The sequence below is a fragment of the Oncorhynchus keta genome, unplaced genomic scaffold, assembly GCF_023373465.1.
Source record: "Oncorhynchus keta strain PuntledgeMale-10-30-2019 unplaced genomic scaffold, Oket_V2 Un_contig_889_pilon_pilon, whole genome shotgun sequence".
NCBI classification, from domain to species: Eukaryota; Metazoa; Chordata; class Actinopteri; order Salmoniformes; family Salmonidae; genus Oncorhynchus; species Oncorhynchus keta.
In genome coordinates, this window is record NW_026290294.1 from 229929 (window position 1) to 243739 (window position 13811).

A 13811-nucleotide genomic window follows, 5' to 3' on the forward strand; every position below is an offset into this window, starting at 1 on the left:
TGTGGGGAGGACGTCATCGATGCACTTATTGATGAAGCCAATGACAGATGTGGTGTACTCCTCAATGCCATCGGAGGAATCCCAGAACATATTCCAGTCTTAGCATCTGCTTCATCTGACCACTTTTTTTATTGATCTAGTCACTGGTGCTTCCTGGATTAATGTTTACTTGTAAGCAGAAATCAGGAATTATGGTCAGATTTGCCAAATGGAGGGCGAGGGAGAGCTTTGTGTGCATCTCTGTGTGGAGTATAGGTGGCCCAGAGTTCTTTTCCCTCTGGTTGCACATTTAACATGCTGATAGAAATTTGGTAAAACTGATTTAAGTTTCCCTGCATTAAAGTCTCCGGCTACTAGAAGTGCCTCCTCTGGGTGAGTGTTTTCTTGTTTGCTTATGTCGGAATACAGCTCATTCAATGCTGTCTTAGTGCCTCTGACTGTGGTGGTATGTAAACAGCTACAAAGAATATAGAGGGCCTTATCAAAGCCCCAATAATTAACTTAATTGTGTCACCAGAGTCATACTTTCTGTGGCACACAGTCAAATGCTTTCTATAGAACAACATTCATCAGGATAGGCAACCGAAATTCATCAAAGTAAATGTTATATTAAACAGACGGAGTCAAATGTAGGAAAGCAATAAACATTTCAGAACTACTAGTCAAATTAGACATGGGCGAGATTGCGAATTTTGGCAAAGAGATTTATAGACTAATAAACTTAAAACAAAATGGCCAAACCCAAAACTGCAGACATGAAGAACACAAATAAAACCTGCTTTCTGCTACTGAGATCAGTGAAATGTGAACTGACAAAGGAGTGAAGAGCAGAAATCTCAACTAGCAAGAAAGTTGCAACAATGAAGAATTGAGTGTGTGCCCGTCCATGTGAAGGGGCGAATTCTGGCGGTGGGGGGGGGGACTTTCGGCACAACACCGGTGGAGGCGTAGCGACGATCTTGAGGACTGACATGGGATGGGCGCCTTCCGAGCCAACCGTGGTAAGAAACCTCTCAAGCCAACTAGGGCGTGACAACCCAGCGTGACAAATGACACCCTATTCCCTTTCTCGTGCACTACTTTTGACCAGGGCCCATAGGGTTAGAGCATGTTGTAGGTTCCTGTTGTAGGTTCCTGTTGTGTGTTGAGCCAGTGTGTGGTGGAAGAGATTAAGATAAAGAGATGTTGAAAGGGTGAGACTGGCTCAATGCACGAGAGGAACTAAAGCAAGCCAGTCAGATCTTCTAAGAAAGGCAAGTATCTGTGTGAGCAGACGACCAGTTATAATTAGAACTACTGTAGGTGTCTGTATTTATGTGTTGAAGCGAGAAAAGACATCATACCGAGAGTACTGAGTTGGTTCAGGATATATTGTTATTCACCGAGAATTGGATTCTCTTTGCACTGTGTAGGCCTACTTCACAGTCTATGAGCACAGTATTACATCAGTTGAGATGCATTGTGTTGAAGAGCTGCTGTTTCTGTTGACCAAGCGGGACGTTTTTCTATGTGTTCTCAACCCTTGTTGTGTCTCTACTCTCTATCATACAGGATGGGTTAGACTAGAGTAGAGTAGAATAGAAAACAGTAGAGTAGAGAATAAAACAGTAGAATAGAAAACAGTAGAGTAGAAAACAGTAGAATAGAGGAGAGTAGAAAACAGTAGAGTAGAAAACAGTAGAATAGAGTAGAGTAGAAAACAGTAGAATAGAATAGAGTTGAGTAGAAAACAGTAGAGTAGAATAGAAAACAGTAGAATAGAAAACAGTAGAATAGAGTATAATAGAAAACAGTAGAATAGAATAGAGTAGAATAGAAAACAGTAGAATAGAGTATAATAGAAAACAGTAGAATAGAATAGAGTAGAATAGAATATCTTTATTTGACGTAAGGTTGATGGTATTGTTTCTATGCAGGATGGCTGTTATTGATGCCGTGCTGTATCGTCTGCTAGATGGACTCCTGGGTCTGGGTCGTCTCCTGTCTCCTCTCTGCTCCCTATTTGTTCTCCTCCAGCTCTCTGCTCTGGTTGTCCTCCTCCTCCTGTCCCTCCGTGTCGTCTGTCTGCTGTGGAGCCATTCTCAGTTCACCAGACGTCTCCGGTGCTTCAGTAAACCCCCCACACAAAACTGGCTGATGGGACACCTGGGAGAGGTGAGAAAACAGACTGTGTGTGTGTGTGTGTCTATGTGTGTGTCTGTGTGTCTGTGTGTCTGTGCGCGTGCGTGCGTGTGTGCGTGTGCGTGTGTGTGTGTGTGTGTGTGTGTGTGTGTGTGTGTGTGTGTGTGTACAGACTGAATTAATGGATGGAATTGATAGGACATTAACCTCTACACTACAACCTGCATGTTGAGATGAAACAAAATAGACTTTGATTAATAAAGCTGATCCAATATTAATTTAAATGTATGTTGCTCCAAGGAAATTAAATGTTCTTGTTGTTGTTGTGAATTCAGTGGATGTTTTCAGTCTCAGTGACCACCCTTTTGTATTAGGCTAGTGAAGCTGACTGTTAGGCAACAGTGCTTTGTTTACAGGAAAAGGTTCTTCCTGTTGTTCAGAAGGGTAAGCTACTGTAAGTGTTGCACCACAAACACTGAAAACTAAAGTCAGTCTTTTACAAGTCCAGTTGTCAACACTGAAAACTAAAGGTCTGTCTTTTACAAGTCCAGTTGTCAACACTGAAAACTAAAGGTCTGTCTTTTACAAGTCCAGTTGTCAACACTGAAAACTAAGTCTGTCTTTTACAACTCTAGTTGTCAACACTGAACTAAAGTCTGTCTTTTACAACTCTAGTTGTCAACACTGAAAACGAGTCTGTCTTTTACAACTCCAGTCGTCAACACTGAAAACGAGTCTGTTTTTACAGCTCCAGTCGTCAACACTGAAAACGAGTCTGTTTTTACAGCTCCAGTCGTCAACACTGAAAACGAGTCTGTTTTTACAGCTCCAGTCGTCAACACTGAAAACGAGTCTGTTTTTACAGCTCCAGTTGTCAACACTGAAAACGAGTCTGTTTTTACAGCTCCAGTCGTCAACACTGAAAACGAGTCTGTTTTTACAGCTCCAGTTGTCAACACTGAAAACGAGTCTGTTTTTACAGCTCCAGTCGTCAACACTGAAAACGAGTCTGTTTTTACAGCTCCAGTTGTCAACACTGAAATCGAGTCTGTTTTTACAGCTCCAGTCGTCAACACTGAAAACGAGTCTGTTTTTACAGCTCCAGTTGTCAACACTGAAATCGAGTCTGTTTTTACAGCTCCAGTCGTCAACACTGAAAACGAGTCTGTTTTTACAGCGCCAGTCGTCAACACTGAAAACGAGTCTGTTTTTACAGCTCCAGTTGTCAACACTGAAAACGAGTCTGTTTTTACAACTCCAGTCATCAACACTGAAAACGAGTCTGTTTTTACAGCTCCAGTCGTCAACACTGAAAACGAGTCTGTTTTTACAGCTCCAGTCATCAACACTGAAAACGAGTCTGTTTTTACAACTCCAGTCATCAACACTGAAAACGAGTCTGTTTTTACAGCTCCAGTCGTCAACACTGAAAACGAGTCTGTTTTTACAACTCCAGTCATCAACACTGAAAACGAGTCTGTTTTTACAGCTCCAGTCGTCCTGCCCTTTACAGTACAAAACATCTCCTTGTAAAGTGTTTATTGGCCACTCGTTCCACACCACTATCCCCCAGCCTGCGGCTAGAAAGGAGTAGCTTTGTATCAGTCCTGCAGTTGTTTCAGCAGTGGGTTTTTGTGACACCCGTGACTGGATATTGCACATGGAAGTTTGGTTTCAGCAATAGTACACCATGAAACATTACCTTCACATGTCCCAATGCTGGAGGAACCTCCCCCCAGCCAACAAAACGTGTGTGTGTGGTGTGTGTGTGTGTTTCTACCTACGTGTGTGTGTGGTGTGTGTGTGTGTTTCTACCTACGTGTGTGTTTGTGGTGTGTGTGTGTGTTTCTACCTACGTGTGTGTGTGGTGTGTGTGTGTGTTTCTACCTACGTGTGTGTGTGGTGTGTGTGTGTGTTTCTACCTACGTGTGTGTGTGGTGTGTGTGTGTGTTTCTACCTGTGTGTGTGTGTGTGTGTGTGTGTGTGTGTGTGTGTGTGTGTGTGTGTGTGTGTGTGTTTCTACCTACATGTGTGTGTGGTGTGTGTGTGTGTGTGTGTGGTGTGTGTGGTGTGTGCGTGTGTGTTTCTACCTACGTGTGTGTGTGTGTGTGTGTTTCTACCTACATGTGTGTGTGTGTGTGTGTGTGTGTGTGTGTGTGTGTGTGTGTGTGTGTGTGTGTGTGTGTGTGTGTGTGTGTGTGTGTGTGTGTGTGTAGATGCGGAGCACGGAGGAGGGCCTGCAGGCGGTGGATCAGTTGGTAAGAACCTACAGCCACTCCTGCTCCTGGTTTCTGGGCCCCTTCTACTCCCTGGTACGACTCTTCCACCCTGACTACATCAAGCCTCTGCTGCTGGCACCAGGTACATACATCTCACTCCTGGCTCCTGTTCATTAGGGCACCAAACTGAAGAAAACCAACTGTAACCCGGGAGGGACTAACTGGAATTGTCCAATAAGAAGTGCTCATTTTCATTTCCCATTGCTAAATGTTTCAAAACGTTTTTTACTTGTGTGCCCTAATGAACAGTGTGCCCTAATGAACAGTGTGCCCTGTATACAGAATACCACTTCATTTACCAGAGGGCCACATTTCACACATTTGTCTACTTTGGGCTAGCAAAGTCTAACTACAATTTTCAGTAAGGTCCACCCATATTTGTGGGTAATATTTCGATATCAATAACACTTATCAGAGGTAGCTAAATGTGGCTATCGCTACATTATATGTTATGACCCCTTAGTTAGTTAGTTAGTTAGGGGTCATAGACCGAGGGAATGAAATCTAGTTTTGTGTTGTCAGGGAACAATCTTCTCATACTAACTCAATTAGATATATTATAAACTTGATGATACAACACTATTTAAGGTATGAAACAATTGGGATTGGTAATGACATGTCTGTTGGGCTACCTTGAGGGGGGGGTTCATATGTTATACACGTATTCATGTTGTGGTGCAAGGAGACAGAATGGGCAGTATAGGGATGTGCTCTGTTACCACGTGACAAGGGTGTGAAGTACTGAAGTGAAAAACAAAAATACTTTCAAGTACTACTTAAGTTGTCTGTTTGTGGTATCTTACAGATCACACCTTCCCTGTCAGCATGCTGGGTGTTAATATACAGCAGAGTATCGTGTCAACTATAAAAACAACATGGTACCAGATATAGATATCTTTATTTCTGTGACCAACTTCCCAAAAAACAACATGGTACCAGATATAGATATCTTTATTTCTGTGACCAACTTCCCTAAAAACAACATGGTACCAGATATAGATATCTTTATTTCTGTGACCAACTTCCCTAAAAACAAACATGTTGTTCTGCTATTTGAAACACTCTGGTTTCAATGGTGAATCAGTCGAGGTAAATCATTAGATACAACAGCCCCCCAAAAAATGGACCAATCCCGTGGTTGTTAACATAACATCCATCCAATAGGATGGATCCGATGCTGTTTGATCCAGTCATTTTCAACGAGCATGTGAACATTCCAACGTGAACATTCCAACGTGAACATTCCAACGTGAACATTCCAACGTGAACATTCCAACGTGAACATTCCAACGTGAACATTCCAACGTGAACATTCCAACGTGAACATTCCAACGTCTCTTCAACGTTCTTTAATCAGCCTTCAAACATTTTGGACTCGTATTCAACAAGATGTGTAAATGTGTGAAAACATCATTTTATTTTGGAGAGGTTATGTATTCATTTGATCAGGGGCTTGTGGAGAACAATTGAATAGCATCAAAGCTTTGTCGCCCTAAAGTGGATACATTTTCCCACTGGCCCATAGACTAACAGGCTGTCTGTCATAGCTGCAGCAAGATGTTTTGAATAGGGGGGTGCTGATCGCTCCCATATACACTCCTGTCCTGCTCACCCAAGCTCCTATACACACTCCTGTCCTGCTCACCCAAACACACTCCTGTCCTGCTCACCCAAGCTCCTATACACACTCCCGTCCTGCTCACCCAAACACACTCCCGTCCTGCTCACCCAAGCTCCTATACACACTCCTGTCCTGCTCACCCAAGCTCCTATACACACTCCCGTCCTGCTCACCCAAGCTCCTATACACACTCCTGTCCTGCTCACACAAGCTCCTATACACACTCCCGTCCTGCTCACCCAAGCTCCTATACACAGTCCTGTCCTGCTCACCCAAGCTCCTATACACACTCCCGTCCTGCTCACCCAAACACACTCCCGTCCTGCTCACCCAAGCTCCTATACACACTCCCGTCCTGCTCACCCAAACACTATACACACTCCCGTCCTGCTCACCCAAGCTCCTATACACACTCCTGTCCTGCTCACCCAAGCTCCTATACACACTCCCGTCCTGCTCACCCAAGCTCCTATACACAGTCCTGTCCTGCTCACCCAAGCTCCTATACACACTCCTGTCCTGCTCACCCAACCTCCCAAACACACTCCCGTCCTGCTCACCCAAACTCCTATACACACTCCCGTCCTGCTCACCCAAACTCCTATACACACTCCCGTCCTGCTCACCCAAACTCCTATACACACTCCCGTCCTGCTCACCCAAGCTCCCATTAGGCCTACAGACATGACTGCTTACAAAAACACACTGATGGGATACATGGTCCTTCTGTAGCTCAGTTGGTAGAGCATGGCGCTTGTAACGCCAGGGTAGTGGGTTCGATTCCCGGGACCACCCACACGTAGAATGTATGCACACATGACTGTAAGTCGCTTTGGATAAAAGCGTCTGCTAAATGGCATATATTATTTATTATTATACACAAACAGTACAAGCTACATTTTTTTTGGCCAAATCCCGACAGCCTTTATCACACATTCAAAATGTACTGATTGATTAAAGTAGGGAAATATGTGTTCCAATCACGAGCTAAAGTTTTGGAATAAAAGATGCTTCTCTTCTAGTTTAGGCTTTTTTACGAACTGCTAGTGTGTCATTTAGAATAGGTTATAACCACCCTAATGGCTACTGTGTCATTTAGAATAGGTTATAACCCCCCTAACGGCTACCGTGTCATTTAGAATAGGTTATAACCACCCTAATGGCTACCGTGTCATTTAAAATAGGTTATAACCCCCCCTAACTACTAGTTTGTCATTTAGAATATGTTATAACCACCCTAATGGCTACTGTGTTTTTTAGAATAGGTTATAACCACCCTAATGGCCAATCTGTCATTTACAATAGGTTATAACCCCCCTAATGGCTACTGTGTCATTTAAAATAGGTTATAACCCCCCCTAACTGCTAGTTTGTCATTTAGAATAGGTTATAACGACCCTAATGGCCAATGTGTCATTTACAATAGGTTATAACCCCCCTAATGGCTACTGTGTCATTTAAAATTGGTTATAACACCCCTAACGGCTACCGTGTCATTTAGAATTGGTTATATATTGACTCTTGTAGGTCTTCATTTTGCAAATTAGATAGGCTACCTCTCATCTCAATTAGGCTTAACTGTTTGTCGGCTTAGACAGAGAAGATAGGTCTAAACATGTGATTTGGTTGTCCATTGTGCGACTGGCTCTAGTGTGCTAGCTAGCCAGTGTGTTTACAGTTGAGTTAATTTGTCATGAGAAAAAGGCTTGTGGAAAAAATAACTCCCTCGCGTGGTTTTACCATCTCACCACCAGGTGGTGCTGCCGTACCCTCTACACCCCTACTTCCTGGTGCCATGCTGTCTGCTTTTCTCCTTAGCAAGTAGACCTACAGTGACTATTTTTCTGAATCACCTTCACCATATTTTCCATCCTTGCAGCTTCCATCACAGTCAAAGATGAGCTTTTCTATGGGTTCCTGAGACCATGGCTGGGTAGGTACAAAACATGAACACCTTTCATTTACTTTGCCCATACAATACACTCTCAAATCAAATCCTCTCTCACAGTCACAGTAATATTTCCTATACTATATACAGTACTCTCAGATCCTCTGTCCTAGTGACAGTCACAGTAATATTTTCTATACTATATACAGTACTTTAGGATCCTCTGTCCTAGTGACAGTCAGTAATATTTCCTATACTATATACAGTACTTTAGGATCCTCTGTCCTAGTGACAGTCACAGTAATATTTCCTATACTATATACAGTACTTTAGGATCCTCTGTCCTAGTGACAGCCACAGTAATATTTACTATACTATATACAGTACTCTCAGATCCTCTGTCTTAGTGACAGCCACAGTAATATTTACTATACTATATACAGTACTTTAGGATCCTCTGTCCTAGTGACAGTCACAGTAATATTTACTATACTATATACAGTACTTTAGGATCCTCTGTCCCAGTGAAAGTTACAGTAATATTTACTATACTATATACAGTACTTTAGGATCCTCTGTCCTAGTGACAGTCACAGTAATATTTACTATACTATATACAGTACTTTAGGATCCTCTGTCTTAGTGACAGCCACAGTAATATTTCCTATTCTATATACAGTACTTTAGGATCCTCTATTCTAGTCAAAGGTACAGTAATATTTCCTATACTATATACAGTACTCTCAGATCCTCTATCCTGGCCACAGTTACAGTAATATTGTCATGCAGGACAGAGTCTCCTCCTGAGTAACGGAGAGGACTGGTCTCGTCGTAGACGTCTACTCACTCCTGCATTCCACTTCGACATCCTCAAGAACTATGTGAGGATCTTCAACCACTCCTCCGACATCATGCATGTGAGTCTATGGAGTCACAGCAGCCATTACGTGGGCTCATTTAAGTAGCAATAAAGAAATCAAATCATTTGACCCGTAACATTAAATATGTTAGAGAAACAAGTAGTACAGTTTACAAGTTTTTTTTGTTTGCATCAGCTTCTCTGTTTTTAAACTGCCCTCAGTAATTATTTTTGACAGTGAAGTATTTTTTACAATTATTTTAGCTCTATACTTGAAAACTTTGGATCCATATCGGGTGAAGCATTTTGAAATTACAGCAGTTTTTGTACATAGACCTCCCATTTCAGGGGAGCGAACTAGTAAAAAGTGAAGTATTTGGTCCCGTATTCATAGCACGCAATGACTACATCAAATGAGTTTGATGCATTTGCTTTTTGTTTTGGTTGGGTTTCAGATGATTAGGTTTCAGATACAGTGTCAGACAGAGGTGGCTGGTGGGAGGAGCTATATCGGTTCAATTCCAGCCATTACAATGAGCCCGTCCTCCTATAGCTCCTCCCACCAGCCTCACCTGGTGTAAGAATGTAAGAGGTAGTGTGGCGATGTGGTGAGGTAGGCAACACAAATGTCTCCCATAGAGTTAGTTGGAGGACTTGTTATGGACATAACCCACTTTAGCATGTACATTGCCATTGAGTGATTCCACCAGTTTAAAGACGTCAACTTGGTGGGGATTCCTATGGGTTCTAAGTGATCAGCCAAATATCAGAGCATTGTCGCCTGGTTGCAGTGTTTGTAAATGGCTTTAAGCTATATCACTGCCATCTAGTGGCCAAAATAAATAAATGACACAAGATATGATTCAGGACTCCAGCACTGCAAGGTGGCTGTAAATCACCAATATTAGTATTAGGCTTTTTAAAAACACTAAGAAATAAGAAAATGGACTACTTCAAAATGGAGATAGAACGGGCAGCGTCCCTGAGGCTGTCACAGACACCTTAATAGGACAGATACAAAGATGACTCCTCTAATTAACTCTATGGTCTCTCCCCTGTTGGTTGGCGTCAGTCTAAGTGGCGCCGCCTGGTGGCCGAGGGAGAGAGCCGCCAGGAAATGTTCAATCACATCAGCCTGATGACTCTGGACAGTCTGCTCAGATGTACCTTCAGCTACAACAGCAACTGCCAGGAGTGAGTAGTCTATGTTTAATATTACAAGAGCCCAGTAACCTTCTACTTCTGATACTGACTGAAACAAGAGCCCAATAACCTTCTACCTCTGATACTGACTGAGACAAGAGCCCAGTAACCTTCTACCTCTGATACTGACTGAGACAAGAGCCCAGTAACCTTCTACCTCTGATACTGAGACAAGAGCCCAGTAACCTTCTACCTCTGATACTGAGACAAGAGCCCAGTAACCTTCTACCTCTGATACTGAGACAAGAGCCCAGTAACCTTCTACCTCTGATACTGACTGAGACAAGAGCCCAGTAACCTTCTACCTCTGATACTGAGACAAGAGCCCAGTAACCTTCTACCTCTGATACTGAGACAAGAGCCCAGTAACCTTCTACCTCTGATACTGACTGAGACAAGAGCCCAGTAACCTTCTACCTCTGATACTGAGACAAGAGCCCAGTAACCTTCTACCTCTGATACTGAGACAAGAGCCCAGTAACCTTCTACCTCTGATACTGAGACAAGAGCCCAGTAACTTTCTACCTCTGATACTGAGACAAGAGCCCAGTAACCTTCTACCTCTGATACTGAGACAAGAGCCCAGTAACCTTCTACCTCTGATACTGACTGAGACAAGAGCCCAGTAACCTTCTACCTCTGATACTGAGACAAGAGCCCAGTAACCTTCTACCTCTGATACTGAGACAAGAGCCCAGTAACCTTCTACCTCTGATACTGACTGAGACAAGAGCCCAGTAACCTTCTACCTCTGATACTGAGACAAGAGCCCAGTAACCTTCTACCTCTGATACTGAGACAAGAGCCCAGTAACCTTCTACCTCTGATACTGAGACAAGAGCCCAGTAACCTTCTACCTCTGATACTGAGACAAGAGCCCAGTAACCTTCTACCTCTGTTACTGAGACAAGAGCCCAGTAACCTTCTACCTCTGATACTGACTGAGACAAGAGCCCAGTAACCTTCTACCTCTGTTACTGAGACAAGAGCCCAGTAACCTTCTACCTCTGTTACTGACTGAAACAAGAGCCCAGTAACCTTCTACCTCTGATACTGACTGAGACAAGAGCCCAGTAACCTTCTACCTCTGATACTGACTGAGACAAGAGCCCAGTAACCTTCTACCTCTGATACTGACTGAGACAAGAGCCCAGTAACCTTCTACCTCTGTTACTGAGACAAGAGCCCAGTAACCTTCTACCTCTGTTACTGACTGAAACAAGAGCCCAGTAACCTTCTACCTCTGATACTGAGACAAGAGCCCAGTAACCTTCTACCTCTGATACTGACTGAAACAAGAGCCCAATAACCTTCTACCTCTGTTACTGACTGAAACAAGAGCCCAATAACCTTCTACCTCTGATACTGAGACAAGAGCCCAGTAACCTTCTACCTCTGTTACTGAGACAAGAGCCCAGTAACCTTCTACCTCTGATACTGACTGAAACAAGAGCCCAATAACCTTCTACCTCTGTTACTGAGACAAGAGTCCAGTAACCTTCTACCTCTGTTACTGAGACAAGAGCCCAGTAACCTTCTACCTCTGATACTGACTGAAACAAGAGCCCAGTAAACTTCTACCTCTGATACTGACTGAAACAAGAGCCCAGTAACCTTCTACCTCTGTTACTGAGACAAGAGCCCAGTAACCTTCTACCTCTGTTACTGAGACAAGAGCCCAATAACCTTCTACCTCTGATACTGAAACAAGAGCCCAGTAACCTTCTACCTCTGTTACTGACTGAAACAAGAGCCCAGTAACCTTCTACCTCTGTTACTGAGACAAGAGCCCAATAACCTTCTACCTGTCTCCATCCTCTCTCCTCTATCTAACCCTGTCTCCATCCTCCCTCCTCTATGTAACCCTGTCTCCTCCCTCCTCTTTCTAACCCTGTCTCCATCCTCCCTCCTCTATCTAACCCTGTCTCCATCCTCCCTCCTCTATGTAACCCTGTCTCCTCCCTCCTCTATGTAACCCTGTCTCTTCCCTCCTCTTTCTAACCCTGTCTCCTCCCTCCTCTATCTAACCCTGTCTCCATCCATCCTCCTTTATCTAACCCTGTCTCCATCCTCCCTCCTCTATGTAACCCTGTCTCCTCCCTCCTCTTTCTAACCCTGTCTCCATCCTCCCTCCTCTATCTAACCCTGTCTCCAACCTCCCTCCTCTATCTAACCCTGTCTCCTCCCTCCTCTTTCGAACCCTGTCTCCATCCTCCCTCCTCTATCTATCCCTGTCTCCATCCTCCCTCCTCTATCTAACCCTGTCTCCATCCTCCCTCCTCTATCTAACCCTGTCTCCCCCCTCCTCTATCTAACCCTGTCTCATCCCTCCTCTATCTAACCCTGTCTCATCCCTCCTCTATCTAACCCTGTCTCCTCCCTCCTCTATCTAACCCTGTCTCATCCCTCCTCTATCTAACCCTGTCTCCTCCCTCCTCTATCTAACTCTGTCTCCATCCTCCCTCCTCTATCTAACTCTGTCTCCTCCCTCCTCTATCTAACCCTGTCTCTTCCCTCCTCCTTTCTAACCCTGTCTCCATCCTCCCTCCTCTATCTAACCCTGTCTCCTCCCTCCTCTTTCTAACCCTGTCTCCATCCTCCCTCCTCTATCTATCCCTGTCTCCATCCTCCCTCCTCTATCTAACCCTGTATCCATCCTCCCTCCTCTATCTAACTCTGTCTCCTCCCTCCTATCTAACCCTGTCTCCTCCCTCCTCTATGTAACCCTGTCTCCATCCTCCCCTATCTAACCCTGTCTCTCCTCCCTCCTCTATCTAACCCTGTCTCCATCCTCCTTACTCTATCTAACCATGTCTCCATCCTCCCTCCTCTATCTAACTCTGTCTCCATCCTCCCTCCTCTATCTAACCCTGTCTCCATCCTCCCTCCTCTATGTAACCCTGTCTACTCCCTCCTCTTTCTAACCCTGTCTCCATCCTCCCTCCTCTATCTAACCCTGTCTCCATCCTCCCTCCTCTATCTAACCCTGTCTCCATCCTCCCTGCTCTATCTAACCCTGTCTCCTCCCTCCTCTATTTAACCCTGTCTCCATCCTCCCTCCTCTATCTAACCCTGTCTCCATCCTCCCTCCTCTATCTAACCCTGTCTCCATCCTCCCTCCTCTATCTAACCCTGTCTCCTCCCTCCTCTATCTAACCCTGTCTCCATCCTCCCTCCTCTATGTAACCCTGTCTACTCCCTCCTCTTTCTAACCCTGTCTCCATCCTCCCTCCTCTATCTAACCCTGTCTCCATCCTCCCTCCTCTATCTAACCCTGTCTCCATCCTCCCTGCTCTATCTAACCCTGTCTCCTCCCTCCTCTATTTAACCCTGTCTCCATCCTCCCTCCTCTATCTAACCCTGTCTCCATCCTCCCTCCTCTATCTAACCCTGTCTCCATCCTCCCTCCTCGATCTAACCCTGTCTCCTCCCTCCTCTATCTAACCCTGTCTCCTCCCTCCTCTATCTAACCCTGTCTCCTCCCTCCTCTATCTAACTCTGTCTCCTCCCTCCTCTATCTAACTCTCTCTCCATACTCCCTCCTCTATCTAACCCTGTCTCCTCCCTCCTCAATCTAACCCTGTCTCCTCCCTCCTCTATCTAACCCTGTCTCCTCCCTCCTCTATCTAACCCTGTCTCCATCCTCCCTGCTCTATCTAACCCTGTCTCCTCCCTCCTCTATTTAACCCTGTCTCCATCCTCCCTCCTCTATCTAACCCTGTCTCCATCCTCCCTCCTCGATCTAACCCTGTCTCCATCCTCCCTCCTCGATCTAACCCTGTCTCCTCCCTCCTCTATCTAACCCTGTCTCCTCCCTCCTCTATCTAACCCCGTCTCCTC

General features: G+C 44.6%; 1 protein-coding gene across 1 annotated transcript in view; it reads left to right on the top strand.

The window, feature by feature from the left end:
- Nucleotides 1–1112: 1112 nt before the first annotated feature.
- Nucleotides 1113–13811, top strand: part of LOC118381526 (cytochrome P450 4F3) — a 28928-nt gene continuing 16229 nt past the window's right edge. Inside the window, exons 1-6 of the mRNA XM_052512614.1 lie at nucleotides 1113–1253; nucleotides 1917–2154; nucleotides 4338–4482; nucleotides 7901–7954; nucleotides 8699–8826; nucleotides 9841–9962. Coding sequence (XP_052368574.1) covers nucleotides 1918–2154; nucleotides 4338–4482; nucleotides 7901–7954; nucleotides 8699–8826; nucleotides 9841–9962 — 686 coding nt within the window. The 5' untranslated portion in view covers nucleotides 1113–1253; nucleotide 1917. The remainder of the gene's footprint in view (nucleotides 1254–1916; nucleotides 2155–4337; nucleotides 4483–7900; nucleotides 7955–8698; nucleotides 8827–9840; nucleotides 9963–13811) is intronic.